Source organism: Lynx canadensis, chromosome C2 (genome assembly GCF_007474595.2).
Source record: "Lynx canadensis isolate LIC74 chromosome C2, mLynCan4.pri.v2, whole genome shotgun sequence".
Taxonomy (NCBI): domain Eukaryota; kingdom Metazoa; phylum Chordata; class Mammalia; order Carnivora; family Felidae; genus Lynx; species Lynx canadensis.
The window spans coordinates 44,140,071-44,167,520 of NC_044311.2; the positions used below are offsets into that span (position 1 = coordinate 44,140,071).

A 27,450-nucleotide genomic window follows, 5' to 3' on the forward strand; every position below is an offset into this window, starting at 1 on the left:
AAAAAAAAAAGGACTTCAGGTCAGGGAGAATGTATAAATGTCCATCGTCATCAAGGGTGTGCTACATCTGAGAAGCAGAAGCAACTCCAAGGACACAGCTCACAGGCTCATTTGGCTCTCAGCTCCAAAATACGGATTGAACTGGGGACATTTACAAGGACGCTCTGGCTGATAACTTTGAAGAGACCCCGTGAAGGAGGCGCTGAAGAGCCTTGTATCGCAGACCTGTATTGTGCTTCCCCAATATGTGCACGGGGGGCTGCGCCAAGTGCCTGGGGGGCACCCTCATCCCCCTCGCCTTGTTTGGCTTCCTGGCTAACATCCTGTTATTCTTCCCTGGAGGAAAAGTGATAGACAATAACGACCACCTTTCTGAAGAGGTCTGGTTTTTCGGAGGAATATTAGGAAGCGGGGTCTTGGTGAGTAGGGAAGCCTTAAAATCCCCCCAGAGAGTTCTGTCGAATCCTTTTAAAATTGGGTACTTTTGAACAAGAAGATATTTCATTGCTAACAAAAGCCCAAGCATTGCATGATGAAAAGTCAGTGTCTTAATGATTTCCCTTCTCCATTAGGACCTGACGAGAGCGTGTCCACTAAATTTAATAAGTAATGAATTCCCAAGATTGGGCTGGCAGTTCTCATGGGTCAATCGAATTCCACGAACCAGACTGAGGGCTGCCAAATTTCTGTATTAAAAAAAAATTTTTTTTCAATGTTTATTTAGTTTTGAGAGACAGAAACAGAGCACGAGTGGGGGAGGGGCAGAGAGAGAGGGAGACACAGAATCCGAAGCAGGCTCCAGACTCTGAGCTGTCAGCACAGAGCCAGGCTCAGGGCTCAAACTCACGAACCGCGAGATCATGACCTGAGCCGCCCAGGCGCCCCCTGATTTCTATATGCTAACAAGATAGTGCTGGGGGTTGTAGACACACACTTTCTGGCAAACTGATTGACTGAAAACCACCAAAAGAAGCAGGTGTTGGTGGATTCCTCTTCCGCTCATTCACTAATGATACATTTACCCCTTGTTTCCAGTAGAGGATGGGAACCTCCAATTTAGAGAGAGAGAGAGAGAGAGAGACTAGACTCACTTTTCAAAACGATTACAGACAAGTTTCTTATCGCTATCCTAACCTACCACGTAAATGGAAACTCAGGATGTCAGGTCCTGAAGTCTTGCCTCACTGAAGCTGCAATTAGGCCTCATGGAAACTAGACACTCAGTAATACTCAGTTAATACTCCATCTACTGCACCAGCCATGCTCTGTAAGTTCTCGCCATACCCTTTTAGCCCCTGAGTCCCGCATCACGGACATAGCTCCGCTCACAGCCAGGCAGGCACAGGCTCCCATTTCTCATGTCAGACCCAGTCTGAGGTGCTTCTCTTGCTGACAGATGATTTTCCCTGCGCTGGTGTTCCTGGGCCTGAAGAACAATGACTGCTGTGGATGCTGCGGCAACGAGAGCTGTGGGAAGCGCTTCGCGGTAAGTTAACCCAGAAGGCAGCTGCCAGAATGAGTCCAGGGTGCACTGTCTTCTTGTGCTTGGCATGGTGGGGATGGGGATGCATCACCAGCCCCAGGCAGGACTCTGGAGGCAGCTGGCACATACCTAAATATGGATTTCTTGCTGGTGCAAAATAACAATAATAATGCAATTTTAAACACTAAAAAGCCCCGATACTTATAGGATATGAGTATCATTTTAGATTTTGTAAAGAGGCAGGGATGTCACAGCTAGATAACTGGAATGGGGCCATATAAAGAATGCAGGTGCCTGGGTGGCTCAGTCAGTTAGGTATCTGACTCTTGGTTTCGGCTCAGGTCATGATCTCACAGTTCATGGGATCAAGCCCTGAGACAGGCTCCATGCTGACAACGTGGAGAGTGCTTGGGATTCTTTCTCTCCCTCTCTCTGAACCCCCCCCCAAAATAAATGAATAGACTTATATAAAAAAAAAAAAGAATGGCAGGCATGGAAGGCAGGAATGGGGGCTGTAAGTCTCCCCTCTGCCACTGAGAGGCCTGAGACCGTGGGCAAGTCTTTTCCCTTCTCTGGCCTGCATTGTCTCATCTGTAAAGGGAGTTAGGGCAGCATAAGGGCTGATAACAGCCCCTCCCCAACAGCCCTCTAAATTCCCCATCTACACCGCTGCCAGTTTCACTGCCTCAGTGCCCAGTACTTCCCCACTTCCACCCAGACGTTGTTGACTCAGGACTTCTGTTTCCTTTCTTGTTTCGTGCAGTCAAGCATCTTTCAGTAGGTGAGCTAGAGAGATTAGGCATCACCACTCCAGCCTGGGAAGTGGGGTTGGGTCCCATCCCTGCACCTGGACGAGTCACTGTGCTGCCCTCTGCCTCCCTTTGCTCATCTGTACAATGAGGATGTTGAACCAGATCAGAGTTTCCCAAGTATGGGACAGGCTCTGCTGGCAGTCAGGTGGGCTGTATCTTTCAATAGCATAGAAAGTTATTCCCTTGTCAATTCTCCTTCAGTCCTGTTGATTTTATCAAGAGAATATTCAATTTTGATTGGAAAGAGGTCTTTGCCATCCAAACCCTCATAATCCCCCTTTTTAACAAAGGGAGAACAAACGGGCGCCTGGGTGGCTCAGTCAGTTAAGCATCTGACTCTTGACTTCGGCTCAGGTCATGATCTCACAGTTTGTGATATCTAGCCCCACATCAGGCTCTGCGCTGACAGTGCAGAGCCTGCTTGAGATTCTCTCTCTGCCCCTCCCCCACTCTCTCTCATGCACACTTCCTCTTTCTCTCAAGATAAACAAATAAACTTTAAAAAGCAAAAAACAAAGGGGGAATAAGTTTCAGTCTCCAGGAACACAAGCAACAAGAACTAAAAGTTCAAAACTACTGCACTGTCTTTGCTAATGATTCTAGCTCTTCACTCCTAGTGGTGATATAAATAAACGCAACAGAGAGTTGTCTTAAAGAAAAATATTAAGAGCACGGGTACACTGATATGGCAAAAACAAAGAAGGTCAAACTGGAATTACTGGCTGGCTGATGAGTCAGGACGGTTCCTGCCCTCATTGTCCCCCTGAAGTTCAACTATCCTTCTAACAGGCTCATGAACCCCAAATGATGAATTACTCAAGCTTAACTTAACTTCTTAAAGGAAAAGGTATAGCTATCTGTTCCCAAATAGAATCTTTTCTAACATTTCTTCCCCATTATTATTTGCTCTTTTATTTAATCAAAAAATATTCACTGAGCACATATGAAGGGCTGAGGCTGTATACTGTGCATATAATATGGTTTTCTGCGTGCAAAGATCATTCAAAGAGAATGTTCTTACCTTCTAAACACCATCACGAGTCCCAAGTAAGCAGTGATCATTTTTTTTGGCATTGATTATTATAACATTTAAAATCATCATTTACAAAGAGATGTAAACATTAACCATGATTTATTTGATATAGTTGTATAACATGTGTTTTACACATGTATATTTTTATATAATTAATTATAAGGGAAATGAAGAATTATGTAACTCATTTGCCCTTTGAATGTAATCCTGTTACACCTTGTGGATTTTTGGAGAATAAGCTGAAGATGAGAATTTGAAAAAGAACGGGCAATTAAGAAACTGGATGAAAATTAAAAAAGAGTCATTGCTTAGAAACCTAACAGCTCATTCTCTGGTATTGAGTAGAAGGCTGAAGATTACCCAGTATCAAAACAAAGGTTTTGTTTGTTTACTTTTTGTTTTTAGGTTTATATATATCCACAGTGAAAAGTGAAATAATACTCAAAGTATTGTGCGAACCTTGTTTTTCAAATAGACTTAAACGAAGTCCAAAAGAAAGGGAGAAAAGTCATATTTTTACAAGCACAGTTGCATTAATAAAACCTGAAACATTTGGTCTGCCCAATTCAGGCTGTCTGTCTGAGCTCCCCAACCGACTCCCCCACCCACGAAGGATCTGCCCTTGGTGTGGGTTGAGGATGACTCCTCCAAATGACTGGCCGATAGTCCACAAGGGCAGCGCCCAGCAAAGGACCAGCTCTGCCAGACTGTCAGCCAAGACAACCAGCCACGGCCACCCTGGACCAGGGATGCAGGGACAGCCACCCTCTAGGTGGCCAGCAAAATATCTTTCCTTTTCTTTTTTTTTTTTTTTTCTTTTGTTTTGGTTCTTAATCAGTTGCCAGCTTTTGAAAATAGAGATATTACAGAAGTATTTAGATATCCTACTTCTTTTTAAAAAAAAAAAAAAGATGAATGAACCTGATACTTGTGGGCCTGCATTTTGACACAATGATGGCCTACAGTGGGCATGGCAGAGTGTTTCCTATAGGGTCCTCCAAGGGTTCTTGAGTTCATGCCTCTGTTTCAGAGCTCTGTTTCCTTCATGTTCTCAGGCTCTGGAGCACCAAGCAATAATCATTTTTAAAGAAAGGAATCTAAAACATTTTGTCAGACAAAAAGGAAAAGGCTGCAGCATACTTTGATTAGTACTATAATGCTGAAGATTCAAATTATTTTTCCAAAGGCTCATAGCACTCCCCTCCAGATGTTTAAGGGACACTAGGCTTCTGCAGAACACTGTTTAAGAAATCCAGCTAGGTATAGGGGCGCCTGGGTGGCTCAGTCAGTTAAGCATCTGACTTCGGCTCAGGTCATGATCTCACGGTCCGTGGGTTCAAGCCCCGCGTCAGGCTCTGTGCCGACAGCTCAGAGCCTGGAGCCTGTTTCAGATTCTGTGTCTCCCTCTTTCTCTGACCCTCCCCTGTTCATGCTCTCTCTGTCTCAAAAATAAATAAATGTCGGGGCGCCTGGGTGGCGCAGTCGGTTAAGCGTCCGACTTCAGCCAGGTCACGATCTCGCAGTCCGTGAGTTCGAGCCCCGCATCGGGCTCTGGGCTGATGGCTCAGAGCCTGGAGCCTGCTTCCGATTCTGTGTCTCCCTCTCTCTCTGCCCCTCCCCCGTTCATGCTCTGTCTCTCTCTGTCCCAAAAATAAATAAACGTTGAAAAAAAAAAATTTTTATAAAAAAAAAAATAAATAAATAAATAAATGTTAAAAAAAAAAAAAAAGAAATCCAGCTAGGTACAAAGTCCTATGAGATGGAAACAAATTAGGCCAAGGGCTATGGGGCTAAATCCTGTCGCTGTTTCCACAGTCTTGCTCTCATTTGTTTCCTGGCCTCTCTGTCCTCTCTTCCTTGCTAAAGTCTTTCTGGAATACTTTTCAGAAGTCACTGCATCATTCTCTTCCCCTTCCCTGGCTGTAAAACCAGGATAATCAATAGATAGTAGAAGCAGGATATGGTGGTTGTACAGATAAAGCAAGACAATGAGCTGGAAAAAATCTTGAGATCACCTAACCAATATTTCATGGTGAAACTAGAAAATGGAGGCCAGCTCTCCTCTGAGGCCGAGCAAACTTGAAGCCCAGACTTGGGGGCTGCACTCTTTTAAATAAATTAAGCTGTGGCTTAATTCAATCGGTTAAGCCTCTGACTTTGGCTCGGGTCATGATCTCATAGTTCGTGAGTTCAAGCTCCTTTTTGGGCTCTGTGCTGACAGCTCAGAGCCTGGAGCCTACTTCGGATTCTGTGTCTCCCTCTCTCTCTACCCCCCCCCCACTTGCATTCTGTATCTTTGTCTTTCACGAATAAATATTAAAAAAAAATTTTTTTTAAATAAATTAAGTTGAGAAAAGTGAGTCCTAGGGCAAAAACTATGAGAGGAAGGTGGCTTCTGAGGTGGGCTCTGAAAACCCAGATGGGGGATTTATTTTTGGGTCTCCACCCCCTTCCTCCCCTACAAGAGGTTCTCAGTGGCCTCCCAGCACTTTATCTGTGGCTGGTCAGGGTCTCCGGCACACTAATCCTTAAAAAAAAAAAAAAAAAAAAAAAAAAAAAAAAAGATCTCTCAGAGTCCCTAGGATCTCTTTTAACTTTATCCACTCATTCATGTTAAGTCTGTGCTTTAATAACAGCCTTTTGGGGATGATAAGTCTGTGCTTTAATAACAGCCTTTTGGGGATGCCTGGGTGGCTCAGTCGGTTAAGCCGACTTTGGTCGGTTAAGCATGACTTCAGGTCATGATCTCGTGGTCCGTGAGTTCGAGCCCCACGTCAGTCTCTGTGCTGACAGCTCAGAGCCTGGAGCCTGTTTCAGATTCTGTGTCTCCCTCTCTCTCTGACCCTCCCCTGTTCATGCTGTCTCTCCGTGTCTCAAAAATAAAATAAACATTAAAAAAAATAAAAAAAAAAAAAACAGCCTTTTGAAGACTTTGGCCTTGACTCAAAGGAGTATCTAATAATGGGACTGAAGGGTAGATTGATAAAGGAGATATTAGGGGCAGGCCAACATTTCAGCATCCTGAACGCATATCAGGTAGATAAAGCCCCACTCCACCCACAGGCAGGGCCAGATGGTTGACTGACCGGTCTCCAGGGAGGATCTTGATCACTTCTGAAATCAGTCGATTCAATGTGGAGTCAGCACTTCTGCAGTGCCTGGCTCACCAGTGCCCCCTAGGGACACCTCCTGTGTGAGCACTTCTGAAAGGAACATTTCCTGAGGCCAAAAGCACTGACTCTTTTACCTCTGCATTCTTTGGTGTGACAGCCAGTGTGAGGGGAATTTAAGAAAGACAGTTCTTTTGGGGCGCCTGGGTGGCTCAGTCCGTTGAGCGGCCAACTTCGGCTCAGGTCATGATTTCACAGCTCATGGGATCGAACCCCGCGTCGGGCTCTGTGCTGACAGGTCAGAGCCTGGAGCCTGCTTCTGATTCTGTGTCTCCCTCTCTCTCTGCCCCTTCCCCACTCACGCTCTCTCTCTCTCTCTCTCTCTCTCTCTCTCTCTCTCTCAAAGATAAATAAACATTTAAAAAATTGTAAAAAAAAGACAGTTCTTTTGAAATAATAGATTATCTTGAAAGAAGAAATAAAATATGAAGAATATCTTGAAAGAAGAAATAAAAAACTAAATGTTTTTTATGCTTCAAAATCCTCTGCTGTGAAAGGGATAATGCACACATGTCCCTTTGTAAGGACACTACAAGGATGGGGGAAGATGTTGCAAGCATCCGTGTGCCCAGGAGGGGAGAGGAGCAGCAGGTGGCTGGGTAGTGAGGACACAAATGGTTGTTGAATGAGTGAAGCAAATGAATGCTCAGGAGGGATTTCAGGTGATTCCTACACTTTATCAGGCTCAATTCTCACACTAACTCTTTGAGTTAGGCATTAAACCCCCCGTTTTATAACTAAGGAAACAGAGGTGTGTTCAAGTTAAGTTTCTGCTCACCACACTCCACCCCGCCAGCCCTCCCCCACTTCCCAAGTGTGGCGAAGCAGAAAACACAGAACGTTAACATCCTAAAGGGGAAAAAATGCATCAGGTCATCTCTATATATCTCAGAATAATTGTTAAGGAGAAACCTTCACGCCCATCAGAGATGTTTCCGCAACACGTTGCTACTACTCAAGTCTCTAAACGCTATGTCCCCAAGCCACCCATTTTCCTCTTCCCTTCCCAGGCCCCAGTGGTTCCTCCATCGGGTTCAGCCAACCTAGGTACACAACTGGCCAAGAACACACCATGGGCAGCGGCAGAGCTGGGGTCCAATCCCATGTCCTCTGCCTCCAGAGCCTGCCGGAGAGGAAGGTTTTAAAGCTGACAGATGGTGAATTCGAGGGCATTTCACTATAGGGCATGTTTATCTTCTTTTTCAAGGGAAGTGTTTACAGCATATACTTAAACACATTTCTTTAACAATGTGAACAGAACGTGCGTTCTGAGAGTTGGCCTGTTATTTTTCTGCCAAGCGTGATGCTCTCGGTATTTGTGGAAAGTAAAGTGTGTCAGGATATGATAATAAAAACATTACAATATAATAATGACATTTATCAAGTGCTTATTAATGTCATAGGAAATAATCCAAAACTCAGAAGTAGGCAAAAGAGGGGCGCCTGGGTGGCTCAGTCGATTGACCATCCAACTTCGGCTCAGGTCATGATCTCACGGTTCCTGAATTTGAGGCCCGTGTCAGGCTATGTGCTGACAGCTCAGAGCCTGGAGCCTGCTTCGGATTCTGTGTCTCCCTCTCTCTCTGTGCCCCTCCCACACTTATGCTCCCACGTGCTCTCTCGCTCTCCCCCCGCCCCCGTCAAAAAATAAATAAACTTTAAAAAAAGAAAAGTAGGACAAAAAAGATTTCTAGGTATCCTATCAGTGAAGTACTGGGCATTATCTAATAGCCTACCCCACTTGGAGGTTATCTGATCCTGTGGAGATGTGTACTTTTGATTTCCTATTTACTATCAATTAGCCTATCTTTCATAATGATCTCCCTGAGCAGGTACTTATTTTTGAGCCTTATCTTATGGAAGAGGAAATGGAGGTCTTAGAAAGACTAACTTCCCAAGGTCATAAAGGAGAGAACCAAGACTCAGACCCAAATCAATATGTCTGTAACCCACGCCCTTGACCACTGCACAGTGGTGCCTCTCTTTACTATTTATTCATTTTGACTAGGGAAAGCATTGCCATAGTACAAAACCTACAAAGGGAGCCTCACATTCCTGACTCAAAAGTCTGGCAACTCCTCTCTCTAGAGGTTACCTCTGTTCCCAATTTTGTGTCTCCTTACATAGATTTTTCCAGGCCTTTTGCCTATTTTTTTTAAATGTTTATTTATTTATTTTGAGTGAAAGACAGAGACCACACGTGCGTGAGCAGGTGGGGGCAAGAGAGGGAGAGAGAGAATCCCAGGCAGGCTCCACACTTAGCACAGAGCCAAACACAGGGCTGGGCTAGATCTTGCGACCATGAGATCATGACCTGAACTCAGATCAAAGATCAAGAGTCCAACCAACATTTAACCAACTGAGCCACCCAAGTACCCCCACCGTGCCTGTTTACTTTAACAACAATTTAGAATGTCTACCCTCGTGTATTCAACTTGAGCTCAATAACTTTTCTTTTAATATGAAAAATTTTTTACCATGAAACCCATGATATAGTTATCTTTAACATAACTAAAAGTTAGTGGTTTTAAGACTGATAATATGTCTGAGTAGTGAGTTTGATAACTTTTTAAAGACTTCTGAATGCGAAATTATTTAAAGCAAAGGGACATAAAGTATACCCTGCTTTGGGGCACCTGGGTGGCTAACTCAGTTAAGCATCCGACTCCTGATTTCAGCTCAGGTCATGATCTCACAGTTCGTGAGTTCAAGCCTCGAATTGGACTCCGTGTTGATGGTGCAGGAGCCTGCTTGGAATTCTCTCTCTCCCTCTCTGCTCCTCCCCCACTCATGCTCGCTCTCTGTCTCTCCCTCTCCCTCAAAATAAACAGACTTTAAAATTTTTTTAATTTTTTTTTAAAGTTAAAAAAAAAAGTATACCTTGCTTCATATGGTTCATCCATTTTGGAAAAGTGATGAAAAATCAATTTGGGTCGTTTCTTTATTTTAACGGGAAGTGTTTCAAATTTGGATACAAAATCAGACCATGCCACCAGTAGATTTCTGAGGTTGTAACCTGATGCTGCATTTTCTTCAGATAGTTTTATCAAGAAGTAAAATATTATTGATTCAGTTGGGAGTCACTGTGCTCCTCTCTTCTATCATATTTCCCTCCTCCCTAAGAGTACCCATAATCATAAATTCAGTGCACACTATATCCATACGTCTTTTAAACTTTTGCTACCAAAGATCAATTTTTCAAATATTCTAGACTATACTGTCCAATATAGGACAGCCATTGTTCACATGGGGTTATTGAGCAGCGGAATGTGGCTGATCTAAATTAAGGTGTAGCATACGTATAAAATACACACCAGATTCCACAGAATTACTACAAAAACTGTAAAGTATCTCATCAGTAATTTTCATATTGATTATATGTTGAAATAATAGTTTTTGAATATGTTGAGTTAAAGAGAACATATTATTAACATTATTCTCACTGGTGGTTTGTTTGTCTTGGTTTGTTTTTGTTTTTAGTTTTTAAAATTTTTTTTTTCAATGTTTATTTATTTTTGGGACAGAGAGAGACAGAGCATGAACGGGGGAGGGGCAGAGAGAGAGAGGGAGACACAGAATCGGAAACAGGCTCCAGGCTCCGAGCCATCAGCCCAGAGCCTGACATGGGGCTCGAACCCACGGACCGCGAGATCGTGACCTGGCTGAAGTCGGACACTTAACCGACTGCGCCACCCAGGCGCCCCCCCCGTTTTTAGTTTTTAAATGGTAGTTACTGGAAAGTGTTAAATTACATACGTGGCTCTCATTACAATTCACTGGACAGTACTGGTATAGAGGTGCTTACGATGGAGACTGCTGCAAAGAGAAATACCATCTAACTGATATTTTTTACTAACCTGGTTTTTCATTTACTCAGACTTGCCTAACATGAAGAACGTGTGCATTTGTACTCACTTTCTGCATCTTTAAATATTTGCCTGCTAAAATGTTCCAGGAGTGCTAATCTAAAATCCTTTACTCAGCTCACACAGCAGGAATAGTGAGTCAGACTTCTCCTCTCACTACTCATCAGCAGATGCTGAAACCCTGGGTTGTTTTTAGTTCAACCCTGGATTAAATGAGATAAGGCATCTAAGGTTCTCACTGAATGGAGCTATTTTTATTAGCTAAAAGGCGAGATGATTTCATTAAATGGTTTTGGGGAACTTTTGTACAAAAATTAATTGTAAGCATATTTAACCATTGATTTAGTGGAAATCCTGGCTTTTGAAGACTTTTAACCAGTTTTAAGATACCTTTAAGAGACCTTTTCTTCACAGAATCTGCTTTTCATTGAGACAATCCAATCCATCACAAAGAACTGCACTGTCAACAAATGTTTTCAGACCATTCAGAGCCTCACTCTGAAATGAAAAAAAGGTAACATGAGAAGAAACTGCCCTGAGCATAAGTTTTTAATTGCTGTACTAGAATGTTCTGGCCATTCCTAGAGTTACATCAGCTGTGTCTAACTGACCAGCAATTTTGTTGGAACATGGAGGTGGCCCAGAGACAGAGAAACTGTCACTAAGAATTGAAGCAGCATTTTCCAAAAGGTGTTCTTGTAAGAACTCACGGAAAAAAAGTTATAGGTTCCAATGAGACCAGGAAACTCTGCAAATCACCATATACACCCAAATATAAGGCTAAACTGAATATCAAACCATCTTTTATTTTTCCATAAAGTTTTTTTAAAAAGCTCTTTGAGGGGCGCCTGGGTGGCTCAGTTGGTTGAGTATCTGACTTCAGCTCAGATCATGATCACACAGTTCGTGGGTTCAAGCCCTGCTGACAGCTCAGAGCCTGGAGCCTGCTTCAGATTCTGTGTCCCCCTCTCTCTCTGTTCCTCTCCCGCTCAGGCGCTCGCTTGCTCCCTCTCTCTCTAAGTAAATAAACATTAAAAAAAAATTTTAAGCTCTTTGACTGACATTAATATACAAACTTTGAATGATGGGCACATACTTTAATCACATTCTATAAAATTTTAATACATTGATTTTGAAATAAGTCTTTCCCCCACTCATTTATTTTTAAATGTATTATTGCTTTTTTGACACCAGGTCTTTGCTACTACTAAAGATACCTTTTGAGCCAACAAGAGTTTCCCACAGCACATCTTCCCTTCCATTTAAGTTTGGATACAACATTTTTGTAGCCATGTATGATGCTGTCATGGGAAATTTCACTCAGTCACAAATAGCAATTCACGTCAGACAAAGACAGTATTTGAACACCTCTCTTTCAGGTGTATGTTAACCATCCCCACAACTGTCAACACTACGTATGCTCATTTAGAATGCCCTTTAAAAGGTTTGTTAACTGTAACATTCAGAACTAGAAATTGTGAGGCCAACTTTCCTAGAATAATTAATACATCAGTGTTCAGAAAAAAAAAATTTTTTTCTCTCCCCCAGAAAAAAATTTTTATACAATTCTCTCAGCTAACATTACTTGGGTTGTTTCTGACCAATGTCTTCCCCCATGCGGTACTTGGTTGTTCAAAATAAAGTATTTGAGAAAGTGCCCTATTGTCTGATAGACAAAATAAGGACTCAACTCTGAGGCAATTTCCTCACTTATCAGTGATAACTTGGGAGCTAATAATTTTGCTTATATTCCAGCATACATAGTATATCCCCTTCTTGGAGGTTCACTGACTTCAGCGTATCACAAAGATTTTTAGAAGTAAAACAGGAGTGAAGCCTATTTAACTTCATATAATCCAGAAATCTCCAAAATTGTTCACCTAGATATCCTTTGGAAAAGAGATGGCCTGTTCTAACTTGATAAATTGAACAAAATTTTCATTTACTTCTTACCTAGATTATGTTCAGTAATGTTACTAATGGTGAGAATGGATTTTGGCTACCCTAGACACAAAACTCAAAGGGAAAATTTCAAATAATGAGTAACATGAAACCATAGTCTTTGAAAACATCCAACAAGTAGTTATTTGGTGCCTTTGAAAAGGTGGGAAGAAGAAAAACCAAATACATGATGGCCAGGGTAAAGCAATGTCCTACCTATCTTCAAATAACTCATTGTCCATGACGGCAAGGAGCTTATGTTCCGGTTGGGGAAGACGGACATAAAAAGCTATGCATAAATGTCTTGTGGGCACTGTGCCATGACAGAAGTTTATATAGTCCAGGGTACTGGGGTAAGAGATGAAAGAGAGGATGGTTAGTTTGACTTAGGAAGTCAGATAAGACTTTATAAGGCACATGGGGCAGAGGTCAGTCTTGGAAAGTTGCACCAAAAATACGTTCACATGTGATATGAAAACAAATACCAGCTAAAGTGGAACTCCATTATTACATAGATTCCAATTGTCCAGGCACTATCAGGTCCTCTCCACCCCCAAACCCATCCCTGCCCCGCCCCCTGCCCAAATATATTCTGTGATAAGATTGTTAGTAATACACGGAAGGGAGAAGGGGAGCCCCTGACATTTAACTTAAGTTGTCATGTCTACCTTTCACAACAGACCTTGTAGGCAGGCCTTATCATGCCCATTTCATGCCAACTAGGCACCCCAGACCAGAAGACTTTTAAGACCACTTCCAATTCTAAGATTCTTTGATTCTGTAATAGACAGCCTTTCATATTAGTCCTGAGAAAGAGAGAGATCAGGAGGAGATTCTATTCTTAACAAGGTTAAAAACCATGGTTCAAAGGTACCAACCATAACTAGCACTTCAATCATCAATGAATAGGTAAAGAAAGATATGGGAATGGGGGAGAAGAAGGGGAAAAAAGATACCAAAATTCATTCTAGGAGACACCACAGGTCCCACCTACTGTGAAGACTGGCTCTTACCCCGTAACTTCCCTGGAGACACTATGCTCAACGACAGACTGGTTGGTTAGGTGTGCTGGGGGTAACCTCTGGAACACCTTAAGAACCCACCTGTCTCTCTCCTTCTCTTTCAGATGTTCACCTCCACAATATTTGCTGTGATTGGATTCTTGGGTGCTGGATACTCATTTGTCATCTCAGCCATCTCCATCAACAGGGGTCCTAAATGTCTCATGGACAATAGAACGTGGGGCTACCCCTTCCACGATGGGTAAGGTGCACCCTGTGATGTCCACGTGTCCCCACAAGGCAGGTAAATGGCCCAAGGGAGACCCTGCATAGGTCCTGTCACCTTCATTTGACTAGTGTCAGGCGTGTTGCTCCTCTGAAGCAGAGCTGGAGAGGGGATGGAGTGAAGTTGCCCAAGATCTCACTCTAATTGCTCTTTTTTTTTTTAATGTTTATTTATTTTTGAGAGAAAGAGAGAGACAGAGAGGGACAGAGTGTGAGAAGGGAAGAGGCAAAGAGAGAGACACAGAATCAGAAGCAGGCTCTAGGCTCTGAGCTGTTAGCACAGAGCCCGATGCGGGGCTCGAACCCACGAACCATGAGATCATGACCTGAGCCAAAGTTGGACGCTTAACCAGTTGAGCCACCCAGGGGCCCTTTTAATTGCTCTTTTGACAGACACCAGGAGAAATAACCAAGAGGGGGTGCTTCAGCTGGCCTGAGAGAAGGAGATTTGCAGTGTCATTACTGACACCCCGACATTTATGAGCAGCGACATGAGGCAACTAATAATATTAATTATCAGAAAGTGGTGGCTTCCATTGAAAATCTTATAATAGAAAACGAGAATGATTACTCACTAACAGGGCTCAAAGGCTCCCTAGATCGTCTATGAGTAGACTATCTTTTAAGGTGCAAATTTATTGAAAATGACATTGAGAATATTGTAGATTCTTCACAAGACTTAATATTAATAGAACTGGTTAAAACAACACTGCATGTTGTCATGGAACTCTGTAGCTGATAAAGAACTCCCCCCCCCAACAAATTTATAATTTAATCCCCACAACAACCGCAAGCAGTAGTTATACCCTGCCAAGGCAGGCTTAATAATTTTGGCTTGCTCAAAGTCGCACAGCTGGTTAAGGGCAGAGGCAGCGCTCAAACTCCTACCTTCCAACTTTTGAGTTCTAGTATCTTAAAAAAAAAAAATTTCTTTAAAGTTTGTTTATTTTTGAGGGAGACAGAACGTGATCTGGAGAGGGGCAAACACAGAATCTAAAGCTGGTTCCAGGCTCCACAGAGCCCAATGTGGGCTCGAACTCACGAATCGTGAGATCATGACCTGAGCTGAAGTCAGACACTTAACCGGCTAAGCCACCCAGGCGCCCTTGAGTTCTAGTGTCTTTAGACTACACACCCTTCTGCCCATAGACTATACCATGCACCACAGTAGACACGGGCATGTGTCTGTTCAAACTTAAATTCATTCAAACGAAATAAAGGTAAAATTCCTCAATCACACTATCAGTATTTCAAGTATCAGCAGCTGTTCAAACTTAAATTCATTCAAACGAAATAAAGTTAAAATTCCTCAATCACACTATCAGTATTTCAAGTATCAGCAACCACATGTGTCTAGTTGCAACTGCATTGACCCTTACCGATAAAGGACATTACCACTGTCACAGACAGTCTGTGAGACGGTGCTGCACCAGCCTCTGACCTCCAGGAGGGCTTGGACCATTTCTGCTTTGTTCATTACCACCTGGCACAGTGACTGACACCTCTAGGTGGTCAGGAAATGTGGTTGTGAGGTGCCCCTACACTGGACGATGGGACCGTGCCTAAAGAAATCTGTAGGACAACAATTATTAACTCTACATGTTCATTTACAACGAGAGTCCAAAGAACTTCAAAAGCAGGCTTTAGATGAGGAGACAGAGGGTACTGGTTCTGTTATGATACAGCTCACAAGAGTTTCATGTAAAGTATCATCCCTACTTCTAAAGTTAAAGAGGAGGGGGCGCCTGGGTAGCTCAGTCGGTTAAGCGTCCGACTTCGGCTCAGGTCGTGATCTCGCGGTCCGTGGGTTCGAGCCCCGCGTCGGGCTCTGTGCTGACAGCTCAGAGCCTGGAGCCTGCTTCAGATTCTGTGTCTCGCTCTCTCTCTGACCCTCTCCCATTCATGCTCTGTCTCTCTCTGTCTCAAAAATAAATAAACATTAAAAAAAATTAAAAAAAAATAAAGTTAAACAGGAGTACAGGCCTCTAGTATCCCCATCACATGCAGGGATTCCCAAAGGCAATGGTTGTACTGTGCCCCCTTACCTTGCAGAGGACTGCCAGGGCCCCGCTGCCGTGGGGTTAGCCTACATGAGCATAGAAATCAGACACCAGATCCATTTCCTGAGGTTCTTCCCCTGAGAGTTTATGAAACTACAGATTATGTCTCCTTCTAAGGACCCTTCTCCTATTATTTCCATCAACAACAGAAGCACAGTATTAAACATGCTTTTGTATTTACTGTTATGTGAATGATACTACCCTTGATGAACTCAAAATCAATTAGAATGAATCTATGTCCAAAACAAAGGACGGAGAAAGGAAACACAACACTTGCCCAGTAACGCCTGAAGGCAATACAATAGCGTTAGACCCTAACACCCTCCCTGGCACACCCGCTCCCTGCTTGGGATGGAATGGGATCCATGCCCAAGGTCAGGAGAGTGACAGCTGGTCTGTGGGCCACTACAGGAAATGCCAGCGTGGGGGAAGGACAGGAAACAACTTTTCAAAGTCCTCTGTCCTTCCGGTGAAGCAAGTTTTCATGCGCATCATAGCCCTTTACTGCACATTACTCCGTGATAGATGCTTTCACACATGGCATCGGGTCTTCTCACAACAACTAACCCATTCATTGACTTGTATCAGATCAGAGAGGTTTAATAGTACAAACAGAACAGAATAAACTTTGCAGGCAAGCAGGCACACTTCAGAATTCTCCACCCTCCTCTGTTCATGGTAAGGCTTTGATAATTCTTTGACAGGAGAGAGGTTTGAGTGCCACCATGTCTGCATAGTGGCTTCAAACTATCATGGGATCAAATATCGCTGTGTAGGGGTTTATTACAAAACCATGTAGCCTACGCTTTCCAGGTGACCGATAGGCTATTTAAGAGTGATTTTGACTATTTCTGGTTTTGTTTTGTTTTTTTCTCCTCACGCTCTGACTTCGGAATTTAATCCCACAGAAGGTGCAAGTCCTCTCTCTGTACAAGGCGTGAAATATGCCAAGATTGGCACAGGATAAGGCTCTCAGGAGGGGGGATCTAGGTGGAATGTGTCACATGGCATCCTCTCTGCCACCTGGCAGGCTCCTGTCAGCATTCCATTGTCTCCTACATCCTGTGTCCTATCTTCTCAGGCAAGAACTCACATTCCTTTATGACCTTATCTCCTACAGCAGCTCCAACCCTTCCCTCGGACTGCAGGGGCTCAGCTTGAATTTTTGTAACAGTAGTCGAACCTCGGTTGCTTGGTGTTTTTCCGTTAACAAAGTGCTTTCACCCACATGTTTCATTTGATCCTGACAGAAAACTTGTGGGATTATTAACTCTCCTTCAGAGGGAAGACAGCTGAGGCCCAGAGAGGACAAGTGACTTGCCCAAAGAAATGGTCTTTCGTATTCTTTCTTTCTTTGCTTTCTTTCTTTCTCTTTCTTTCTTTCTTTCTTTCTTTCTCTTTCGTTCCTTTTCTTCCTTTTTTTTCTTTTTCTTTGCTTTTCTTTCTCTTCGTTTCTTTCTTCTTGTTCTTTCTTTCTTTTCTTTTCTTTCTTTTCTTTCTTTCCCTTCCTTCCTTCCTTCCTTCCTTCCTTCTGTTTATTTATTTTGAGAGAGAGAAAACCAGCAGGGGAGGGGCAGAGAGAGAGGGGGACAGAGGATCCAAAGTGGGCTCTGTGCTGACAGCTGAGAACCCACTGCAGGGCTCAAACTCATGAACTGAGAGATCATGACCTGGGCCAAAGATGGACACTCAACCGACTGAGCCACCCAGGCACCCCATAAATGCTGTTTCCTAATGACTGAAGCTCAGATCCAATTTTTCTGAGTCTAAGTCACAATGGCTTTTCTAGAACATAAGTGATATTGATTTGCATTCTCTACTTTTTGTGTCGATTACAGATTCCGTGTAGCATAGCTCAGGGTCTCTGCTTCCGTGGACTCTTCTTATCCACGGGATCCCAGTGCATAAACACTGACATGGTTGTTATAGCTACAAATCTAACACATGCACAGTTACTAGTGAGGCACAAGTATTAATCACTTGTATGAGCCTGAAGATAAGGACCTAGGACAGTTGTCACTCTTTCCTTATTACCAAATGGCAGTGGCAGCCACTACCACTGCTTTTCTTTTCTTTTCTTTTCTTTTTCTTTTTTCTTTTCTTTTCTTTTTTCTTTCTCCCTTCCTCTTTCTTTCTTTCTTTCTTTCTTTCTTTCTTTCTTTCTCATTCCTTTTTTATTTCTTTTCCTTCTTTCCCCCCTCCCCCCGCCTCTCTTTCTCTTTCTTTTCCCTTTCTTCCTCCTACTATTCCTCCTCCTCCTTCTCCTTCTCACTGTTTAGGGGCTAAATGTTTTTGCACACATTATCTCACTTAATCTTCTTAATAAAACTGAGAATTCTTATCCCTGCAGTAGAAAAATGAAATTCAGAAAGATTAATTTGCCCAGGGCTCCACAGCTAGTAATTAGCAGAAGGAGCATTTGAAAAAGCAAACACACACTTGGCCAGTACCCTACTTTGTGCTGAAGCCTGTCCCAAATGTGAAGCAGACAAGGATGGATGTGGCCCCTGCCCCAGCGAGCACAGGGCTAGTTAGAGCGACAACACGGGTCACACCCTCACAATGCAGAAAGGGACGAAATGGAGGAGTGCAAGGGAAACTTCTCTGAGGAGGTGACATGGGCTGGTTTGGGGACATGAGCAAAGGTGTGCCTTCCAGATAGGGAGGAGAAGCACATTTCAGGCAGAGAGAAGAGGAGGACTTGAGACAACCATGAAAAGGCCCAATATGCTCAGAGAATGTTGTTCACTGCAAGCCTGAAGCTCGGGGTGAATGTGGGGGAGAGGAACAGAAGGGGACACCACCTGGGGACATGGTTGACAGGTAGGCCAGAACTTTGGGACCTCAGGGACCAGCAGAGGACTTCAAGCAGGACATGCCACTGCCACCTGGGATTTCTAGGACAATTGTAATGTCAGTGATGTGGAGGATGAAGACATGCTCAGTAAGAAGAGACAAAAGTCGGAGATTGGAGTAATAATCCTGATAAGGTTATCACCAGCGAGGCAGTGGAACTGGGCTCCAAAGGACACAGATTTCAGAGATCTGAGATGGAATCATCAGGATTAGGTGTGAGGAAATAGGGGGCAGGTTATTGAGTTGGACTCCAAGATTTCCAGCTTGGGGCACAAAATTCAGGGCTCCTCGATGCCATAGGACATAGCCTGGGTTGGGTTTGTTTGTTTGTTTGTTTTTCCCTCAGAAATGTTTGTTGGCAATCTTGTTAAAAGAGCAAAGACAGTTAACTTTCTCTGTCATGAGAACCATACTAAAGAGGCCTCCTAGAAGGAAAAAGAAACCTAGGACATTTTGAGATACACCCTCTTGCCTTCCTTTGAAGTACGACCTCCTCCCATCCAAGGTCTTCCTTTCTAAGACAATTGGCTACCTCTACCTTGACCCTGAGCTGCCGAAAGGGAAGCAGCTGGCACAAGGCATGGGGACAGCCACAGAAGGGAGAACCAGAGGAAAGGCCAAGGACGATAGCAGTGGGGGAGGGACAAGGGACACGGCCAAGCACAGCACTCCCTCCTCTGGCTGTAACCCTGCCTGCTCCCTGGGGAGGGTGAGGTGTGGCGAGCTCTTTCACACCAAAACACAGAAGTGAGTACAATAAATGTTCTGCCTGGACTTTCAGTTTAGACCATCTGCATTTGTACTTCAGAGATTGCTCATCAGCAAGGAACCCCGTAAGCTACTCTTGAACACATTCCCTAGAGCTGAAAGCCACACTGACCGGGGGATGTGGGCTTACCCCCCGGGGTTTCCAGCTTTCAGGAAGCACGAAACACTCATGGATGTCAAGCAGCTTCGCTCTTCGCCTGACTGGACTTAGGGACCAGTCACACCCCTGCCACATACCAGTGGGGTCATCATGGGCAGTGCATTGACCTCTCAGCTCTTCCTCTGTCAGATGGGGTAACAGCATGCTCTACGTCACAGATCCAGGCAAGAATGAAAGAACGCGATGCACAGAAAGCCTTTGGCACAATTACTGCCACATGCTGTTTGCTAAACATTCAGCCTTATTATTCATTTTTGTGAATATAACTCATTACCGTGAACAGATTACGCATTAGAGCTTTCTGAAACGTTATGCTTTCATAATGATTTTGTGATTTAATTCCTATCTTTTCATCCAGTCACATGAAGGCTCAAAGAGACTATTCCCTTTATCATGGTACAGGTAAACCTTAATTGACAAGCTATTATAAATATGTTGTATAAATCAAATGTAATAAATAAGTCATGTTTCAAATATACCGAAGGGATATAATCACTCAACATAGGGAGTTCGTGTAATGATTAAGAACATTAGCTGCGGAGTCAGACAGACCGAAGACCAAATCCAGGCACTTGCGTTCACTCGCCTCAACCTCTTAATCTGTGTATATGTTCGTTTGTTCCGTGAGTGTTTTGTGGAGGCTATACTCTATGCAAGGCCTCGTTCAAGTAAAAGAACACCTCCTTGTGGGATTCAGAAAGATGATGTAAAGCACGTGGGCAGGACCAGTACGTGACAGTTGCCGTTATTTATCGATCACTCCCTGTGCTGGAACTGGGGACCGTGTTAGGAGACACGGTCTCTGTCCACATGGGCATACAGCCCTGAAAAGAAAAACAGGAAAATGGACAGACGGTGATAGCACAGGGTCCTAGGTGCTCTTCCAGAGGAAACACAGAAAGCTGGGTGGCACAGAAGGGCTACCCACATCAGGTGAGGGCAGGAGGAGGATCGGGGAGTTTGTCCCAGGGGATGTGACCCCAGAACAAGCCAGGCAGAGTGGGCCAGGCAAAGCATTCGGGAGCCCCTCTTCTTTCCGTCAGCTGCCTCTGTTGCTTTCAAGAGGTGAAACCCATGGCTTTCTATACGGATGTGGCGGGATTACTACAGCTCAGATGGAAATACCCTTCACAATAATGGGATGCTTTAAAACTCCAGTCAAGTGGATTTAAACTGCCTCAGCTCTCCTTGCTTCACAGAATGTGGAAACGTGATTTTCTCCACAAAAAATTAGGGCCCACTGTCTCGTGGGGTTGGGGAGTTGGCCACAACAATCATTGCCAACATCTCGGGGAGCCTCAGGCCCTGAGAATCTGGGAGGAGAGAAGAAGGGTCTGGAATGCGTATTTATGGTGGTTTGTGGGGGATGAGGTGGGTGGAACTGAGAGGATTTCTTTCTCCAGGTGCCCAAACTCCACCCTTACTTCCAAGGCTCCCCCGTGAGCATTTCACCAATTTAGCCACCAGGAGGTGCTGTCATCCCATCTCTGCACAAACTCTTGCAGAGGGGAAAAAAACTCAGGATCGCCAATTGCTTCATCTTAGAATCCTTTCTTTATAAAATGTGCCTGGAAAATATTGTGTCTTCACGACTTTCTATAGTCAAGTTTGAAAACTGTAAAGATAGACAGGACTACATCGAAAAATGCGGAACAGAAAGTTGAGTGTTTACAAGTAATTACAATAAAAGGAAGTTTTCCACAATGGTACATAACATACAGTACATGATCTTTGTGAATCTTCACAATTGTGAGGTTGTTCTCAGCCCATTTTATAGATGAAGAACTGATGCTATGGGGGTGGGGGGAAGTAACTTGTATGAGGAATACACAGACAGTAAGATGAATGCTTGGATTCAAACCCAGGTTCAACTCAATCCAAAATACCAGTCTCTTTCCTTTAGACCACACTGCTCAGGTTAAGTAAAATAATAAAAATACTAGCATTTACTGAGCACTTACTATATGTTAGGCACTGTCCTAAGCACGTCACTAGTGTTAGTTCAGGTAATTGTCACAACCCTACAATTTAATGATATTATTCCCACTTTACAGATAAGTACACAAGTCACACAGTTAATGAGCAGCTATGGAAAAGTGAATCAATGCTCCAAACAATGCAGTGTTTTACTTTTAAATCAAGAGCAAAATGCTCCTTCTTTCCTTTATTCCTTGTGCTCTATTAAACTCCAGGGTATCTGCCATCATTCCAAAGATTTTTGAAAATCTTAATATGGAATGTATTTAAAATGAGCACTGATGCACTGGGGAATTTGTCAGAAACAGGAGTAGATGTTAATTTAGTAGCCAGAAGGAGTTTCCCATGGAGTCCTTGAAAGGATAGAGGATACATAAAGGCAGAGGTAGAGACCAATTTGTGGCTCTAAGAATGTGAGAAAAAATTATAGTAATCCACAGCATTTATCCACTTTTACTCTTGTTTTTGTCTGAAAGACAATAGGTTTCCCATTTCTCCTTCAAGACACAATGCCCTTTATATTGTAGTAAACTCCTAATATATATATATATTTATAAAATATTGTAGTTTCTCCTGTTTCAAAATTTTATAAACTATGTATTAAGGCAGCAGATTATTTCTTACTTTTAATTAATTAAATCTTTTTGCATGCGGAATCCCTACATGTTAACAAAAATACAGTTGAGCAAAATTCGCAATTTGGCTAGAATTAGGCCTTCAAACATTAAGCTCTTCCCTTTAAGTGTCCCTTTGACATGACTGTACTTTACAAGGCCACTAGACTTGACAGATAATTTTGTCAAAAGCCCAGATGGTCCCTAACAACAACTGGCAGGATAATGGCCATGAACATTTGTAAGAGTCTACTCCCAGGGTATCTTCATTTTCCCAGTCCCCTCATAGATACTGGATTTACCCATCCTTTTGGTCCCCTCACAAAAATCACTCTGTCACTTAGTACCTATGCAACCTAGGGGTAAGCCACTTAACCTCTCTGTGCCTCAATGTCCTTATTTGTGAAATGGAAGGTTCCTCATTAGGTTTCTATGAGAAGGGTCTCATAAGGCTTCTATGTGGAAAAAAATGAGTTGATATGTGTACAACCTTTAGAGCAGAGTCTGGCACATAGTATATATTTAATAATAATGTTAGATGTTGTTTTTAAAATTATTATTATGGGATAGGTTTCCTTTTTTTTTATTTTTTCTCTTTTTAAATTTAATAGAGATAGAGTGTGTGTGTGAATGGGGGAGAGGGGCAGAGGGAGAGAGAGAATCATAAGCAGGCTCCACGCTCAGCTCAGAGCCCAAGTGGGGCTTGATCCAATGACCCTGGGATCATGACCTGAGCCAAATCAAGAATCAGATGCTCAACCAACTGAGCCACCCAGGTGCTCCATTATGGGACATTTCTCTTATGGAGCTTATGTTTGGGATGGAAAGTATTGCAAAAGAAAAATCATTATGGTGTCTTTGTAGCCCAGAGTATTGCATATGTTTTACAAATGTCTCCTTTCTCCTCCATATTTTGGACAGGGATTACCTCAATGATGAGGCGTTATGGAGCAAGTGCCGGCAGCCTGCCGATGTGGTTCCCTGGCATCTGACCCTCTTCTCCATCCTGCTGGTCATAGGCGGAGTCCAGATGCTTCTCTGTGCCATCCAGGTGGTCAACGGCCTCCTGGGGACCCTGTGCGGAGACTGCCAGTGTTGCAGCTGTTGTGGGGTGAGTTGAGGTCCTGGTCCTTTCTCTTTGACATGCTCAGGAGGCCAGGGTAGGCCACCAGCACTAATGGGGAGAGGGTGGAGACAGCAGTAGCTGCAGAAAACCAGGATGGAAAGGCCAGGCAGCCCTCTCTACCACTCAGGGGAATGGTAACACTGTGTGGCTGACCCAGGCTGACGTGGACCAAAATTCTCAGTCTCAGACCCAGTTGACCACAATCCTGGAGGCAGAGGACTCTAAATACATGTAGAAGTTTACAATAATGTTTATTATTATTTATATGAAGACCCCCAGGAATTGGGCATTTGTCATACACATGCATTGTCAATAACATGTCATGGTCTGGCCCAAAACGTTCTCACTATTCCCTAAATAGATCTAGACAGTGGATGGAAGTTGCCAAGAAATACATGGAACACATGTCAGGGCATTTTCTTTTCCCCGGAAAAGAACAGAACATACCAGTGCAAAACCTAACACTGGATGAGATTTCTGATATAGAAGAGAGAAGTGGTTCTCACGCAGGGCGGGAAAAAAAGGAAATCACTGAGGATTTAGTCTCCAAGTATGATTATAAATTGTCAACAATATAAAAAGTAAAAATAAACGTATGGCCTGCAAGACTGTGATTATTTCAACTAGTGACCAAACCAGATCAGGCAATTGTTCAGACACACACAGACTTATTTAAAAACACAAACTGACATATGAGGAAAAATTAAACAGAACTTGAGAGTCCCATAATTGAGGAACTATGTAAATAAATATATACTGTGACCTATCTATTTAATACAATATTATGTCCAAATTTTATTTTATTCTTTTTTTTTAATTTATTTATTTCAAGAGAGAGACAGAACATGCATGTGGGGGAGGGGCAAAGAGAGAGGGAGAGGGAGAATCCCAAGCCAGCTCCACACTGTCAGCACAGAGCCCCATGCGGGGCTCAAACTCACAGACTGTGAGATCACGACCTGAACCGAAAACAAGAGTCAGACGCTTAACTGACTAAGCCAGCCAGGCGCCCCAGTTATGCCCAAATTTTAAATGTTTCCAATAATTTTCTTTAAATTTCTAACAAGCATTATATGTACACAGGTCAAAAATTAAGTCTGTGTGTCAGAAACATACAGCGGTATTCAGTTGGAAAGCCTGCCCTGTCTTCTACCTACCCAGTTCCTCTCGGTCTCTACCTGATTTCTTCTATATCCTCTCAGAGTTTCTTCGTTATTGTTTTTATTCACCCTCCCTGAAAAAGATTTTTAAAACTGTAATAATACTGAAAATGCTTATGAGATAGTGTTATTTAAAAAGAGCAAGAGGGGCGCCTGGGTGGCGCAGTCGGTTAAGCGTCCGACTTCAGCCAGGTCACGATCTCACGGTCCGTGGGTTCGAGCCCCGCGTCGGGCTCTGGGCTGATGGCCCGGAGCCTGGAGCCTGTTTCCGATTCTGTGTCTCCCTCTCTCTCTGCCCCTCCCCCGTTCATGCTCTGTCTCGCTCTGTCCCAAAAATAAATTAAAAAATAAATAAATAAATAAAAAATAAAAAGAGCAAGATACAGAGGCACCTGGCTGATTTGGAAGGGCATGTGACTCTTGATCTTAAAGAATTGTGGGTTCAAGCCCCACACTGGGTATAGAGATTACTTAAAACTAAATCTTTAAAAAAAATAAAAATTAAAAAAGCTAGATAAAAAAAGTATACAAATAAACAACCATGTAAATAAGAAAAAAACACTATGAATTGAAAAGAAACCTAGAGGAAATTCAACCCAAATATTAAATGATGGGTAAGAAGGAAATGACTTATTTCCTTCCTTCTAGCTTATATTATTCAAAAAAAAGGTTTAACAATCATAAATTTTAAAATATACAAAATATAAATAAAAAGGTCCCCCAAATTAACTGTAAAATGCATGTATTACAAATAAATTTCACTGAGTATTGGGTCTTTTGTTCTGTAAATTTTCAGTTCTATCGTGTTGTATTTAAATTTTTTGGTCTTTAAACACAAATGAGAAGAAAAGAAAACTACCAGTGAGTAATCCATCAAAATGATTTTTATGATAGAAGTGAAGACTATTGAGCATCTAAATCTTATGGGTCATCCAAAATGAATTCATGCTTGCTAAATCATCTCATTTCAAACACTTTCATTATTTCCTTTTCTGACACAGAAGAGAATCATATATTTAATTAGGAAGCAAATTTTCATTGCAAGATTTATTAGAAATATAGCTGCCCTTTAAATAGAAAATAGTAGTTTATTAAATTTGAGGATTATCTATAAATTTAAAAAATATGTCCATAGGTGCCAGTACATTGACTTTTTTCAGTGAGTGTCATCTGTACAAACACTATATTTTAACAAGTTTAACAAGTAAATCACTTGATAGTCAAAAGACAGTAGATGGACTCCATAGCTGTCAGTGCATGTGAATCGGAGAATCAGAGGTGAATATACACCTCCTGAATACCCCCTCCCTCCCTTCCTTCCTTCTGTCTCCCTCCCTCCCTCCCTTCCTTCCTTCCTTCTTTCTCTCTTCCTTCGTTCTTTCCTTCCTTCCTTCCTCCCTCCCTCCCTCCCTCTATTCCTTCTTCCTTCCTTCCTTCCTTCCTTCCTTCCTTCCTTCTTTCTCTCTTCCTTCCTTTTCTTCTTTCTTTCTTCCTTCCTTCCTTCCTTCCTTCCTTCCTTCCTTCCTTCCTTCCTCCCTTCCCTTCCCTTCCCTTCCCTTCCTTTCCCTTCCTTCTTCTCCAACTTTTTATTTGAAAAACTTCAACTGTACATAAAATTTAAAGGAACAGTAAAATGAACACCTGTATAATTTCACCTAGATCCACAAACTGTTCATATTTGCTTGCTCTCTCTTTCTGAACCACTGGAAAGCCATTTGCAGGCTTCAAGAACCTTCACTACCAGATATTTCAGTGCACACGAGAGCTGCATTTTTTAACGATCAGTCTGCTGAGGATTCCTTTCTTGCTGGCAGCTTGCCTCTCGTACAGCTGGTCAGCATCCCCTGCGGTGTCCCGCTGTGGGGGGACTTGGGCTCACGGCCTAGTTCCACAACCTCCTAGCTGAGTGACCCCAGCAAGCTTCCTAACTTCTCAAGTCTTAGTTACCCCAACTGCCTCTTGCCGAGCTTTTACGGAAAGCGTGCGGATCCATCCGTTCAAGCAGAAAGTATTTACTGAGAGATTTCTGAGCCTGGCACAGTCCTTAAATGAGGTAATAGATGGAAACGTGCCTTAAATACAAGCTATGAGATCGGGGTTGAGTGCCAGCTGTGCAGTCTTGGCAAAGTCAGCTGCACGCAACTGTTTCTTTGTCTGCAAAATGCGGTTTTTAAACCTATTTCCTAAGGTTGCTGAGTCTAACACAGGGTGATAAATATGCATCGACATCAACGGCCAGAAGGCTCAGGCCATTGTACTGATTGTTCTTTACTAAGGTATGAAAATTGGTGAGGCAGTGCAGCTTCAAGGAAACGGGCACAGTCTCTGGGATCAACCTGCCTGGGTTCAAATCCAGGCTCCTCTACTTCTTTGTTGTGGCTTTGGATACTCACTGAAGCTCTCTGCACCTCTTATCAAAAAAAATTTTTAATAATAAACAATGCAGGGGAGCCTGAGTGGCTCAGTCAGTTGAGCGTCCAACTTTGGCTCAGGTCATGATCTCACGGTTCATGGGTTCGAGCCCCGCGTCGGGCTCTGTGCTGACAGCTTGGAGCCTGGAGCCTGCTTCGGATTCTGTGTCTCCCTCTCTCTCTGCCCCTCCCCCGCTCATGCTCGCTCTCTCTCTCTCTCTCTCTCTCTCTCTCTGTGTCTCAAAAATAAACATTTTCAAAAATAATAATAAATGGTACAAAATAAATTGAAGCCTCACCTCTTATAACCTAAAAACAGGTAAGTGACAGATTAAAGCTCTGAAACAGAAAAGTATTGAAAATATTCAATAGGTAACTAATACCGGGTAGGAATAATCAGGACGAAGGTGGGGGGAGGGTGGGGAGGGGAGGAGAGAAGAAAGCAAAAACAAAACAAAAAAAGAATGATGTCATAATTAACTTTTCTACCTTCTAGGGAGATGGACCAGTTTAAATCTCCTTGGTGAGCTGTTCTAACTCGACGGCAGTTGGGACGTTACACTAAACTCATTCTTCTTTCTGGGGTTGGCACCCCCCATCTGCTTCCCTGACAAAGTTTAGGGACAGCGGAAGTATCCTTTCCACTTTCCAAGACAGCTTAGCTCACGGCTTAGCTCAACTTAGATGTTTATGCTATTTTCAAATAAAAAATAGTTTGGCCACTTCA

At 43.0% G+C, this 27,450-nt stretch overlaps 1 protein-coding gene across 1 annotated transcript; it reads left to right on the forward strand.

The window, feature by feature from the left end:
• TM4SF4 (transmembrane 4 L six family member 4) lies at positions 1-27,450 on the forward strand. Its single transcript, XM_030329610.1, has 5 exons — positions 1-419; positions 1,397-1,486; positions 13,432-13,568; positions 22,948-23,137; positions 27,220-27,450. The coding sequence occupies exons 1-5, from the start codon at positions 246-248 to the stop codon at positions 27,235-27,237; spliced, it is 609 nt and encodes a 202-aa protein (XP_030185470.1). The 5' UTR covers positions 1-245; the 3' UTR covers positions 27,238-27,450.

Excerpts from the sequence above, each read along its gene's own strand:
- TM4SF4 (XM_030329610.1), top strand. The coding sequence starts at position 246 with ATGTGCACGGGGGGCTGCGCCAAGTGCCTGGGGGGCACCCTCATCCCC. Across the intron at positions 1,487-13,431 it reads GCTGTGGGAAGCGCTTCGCG|ATGTTCACCTCCACAATATT; the intron begins GTAAGTTAACCC and ends CTTCTCTTTCAG. Across the intron at positions 13,569-22,947 it reads GGCTACCCCTTCCACGATGG|GGATTACCTCAATGATGAGG; the intron begins GTAAGGTGCACC and ends TATTTTGGACAG.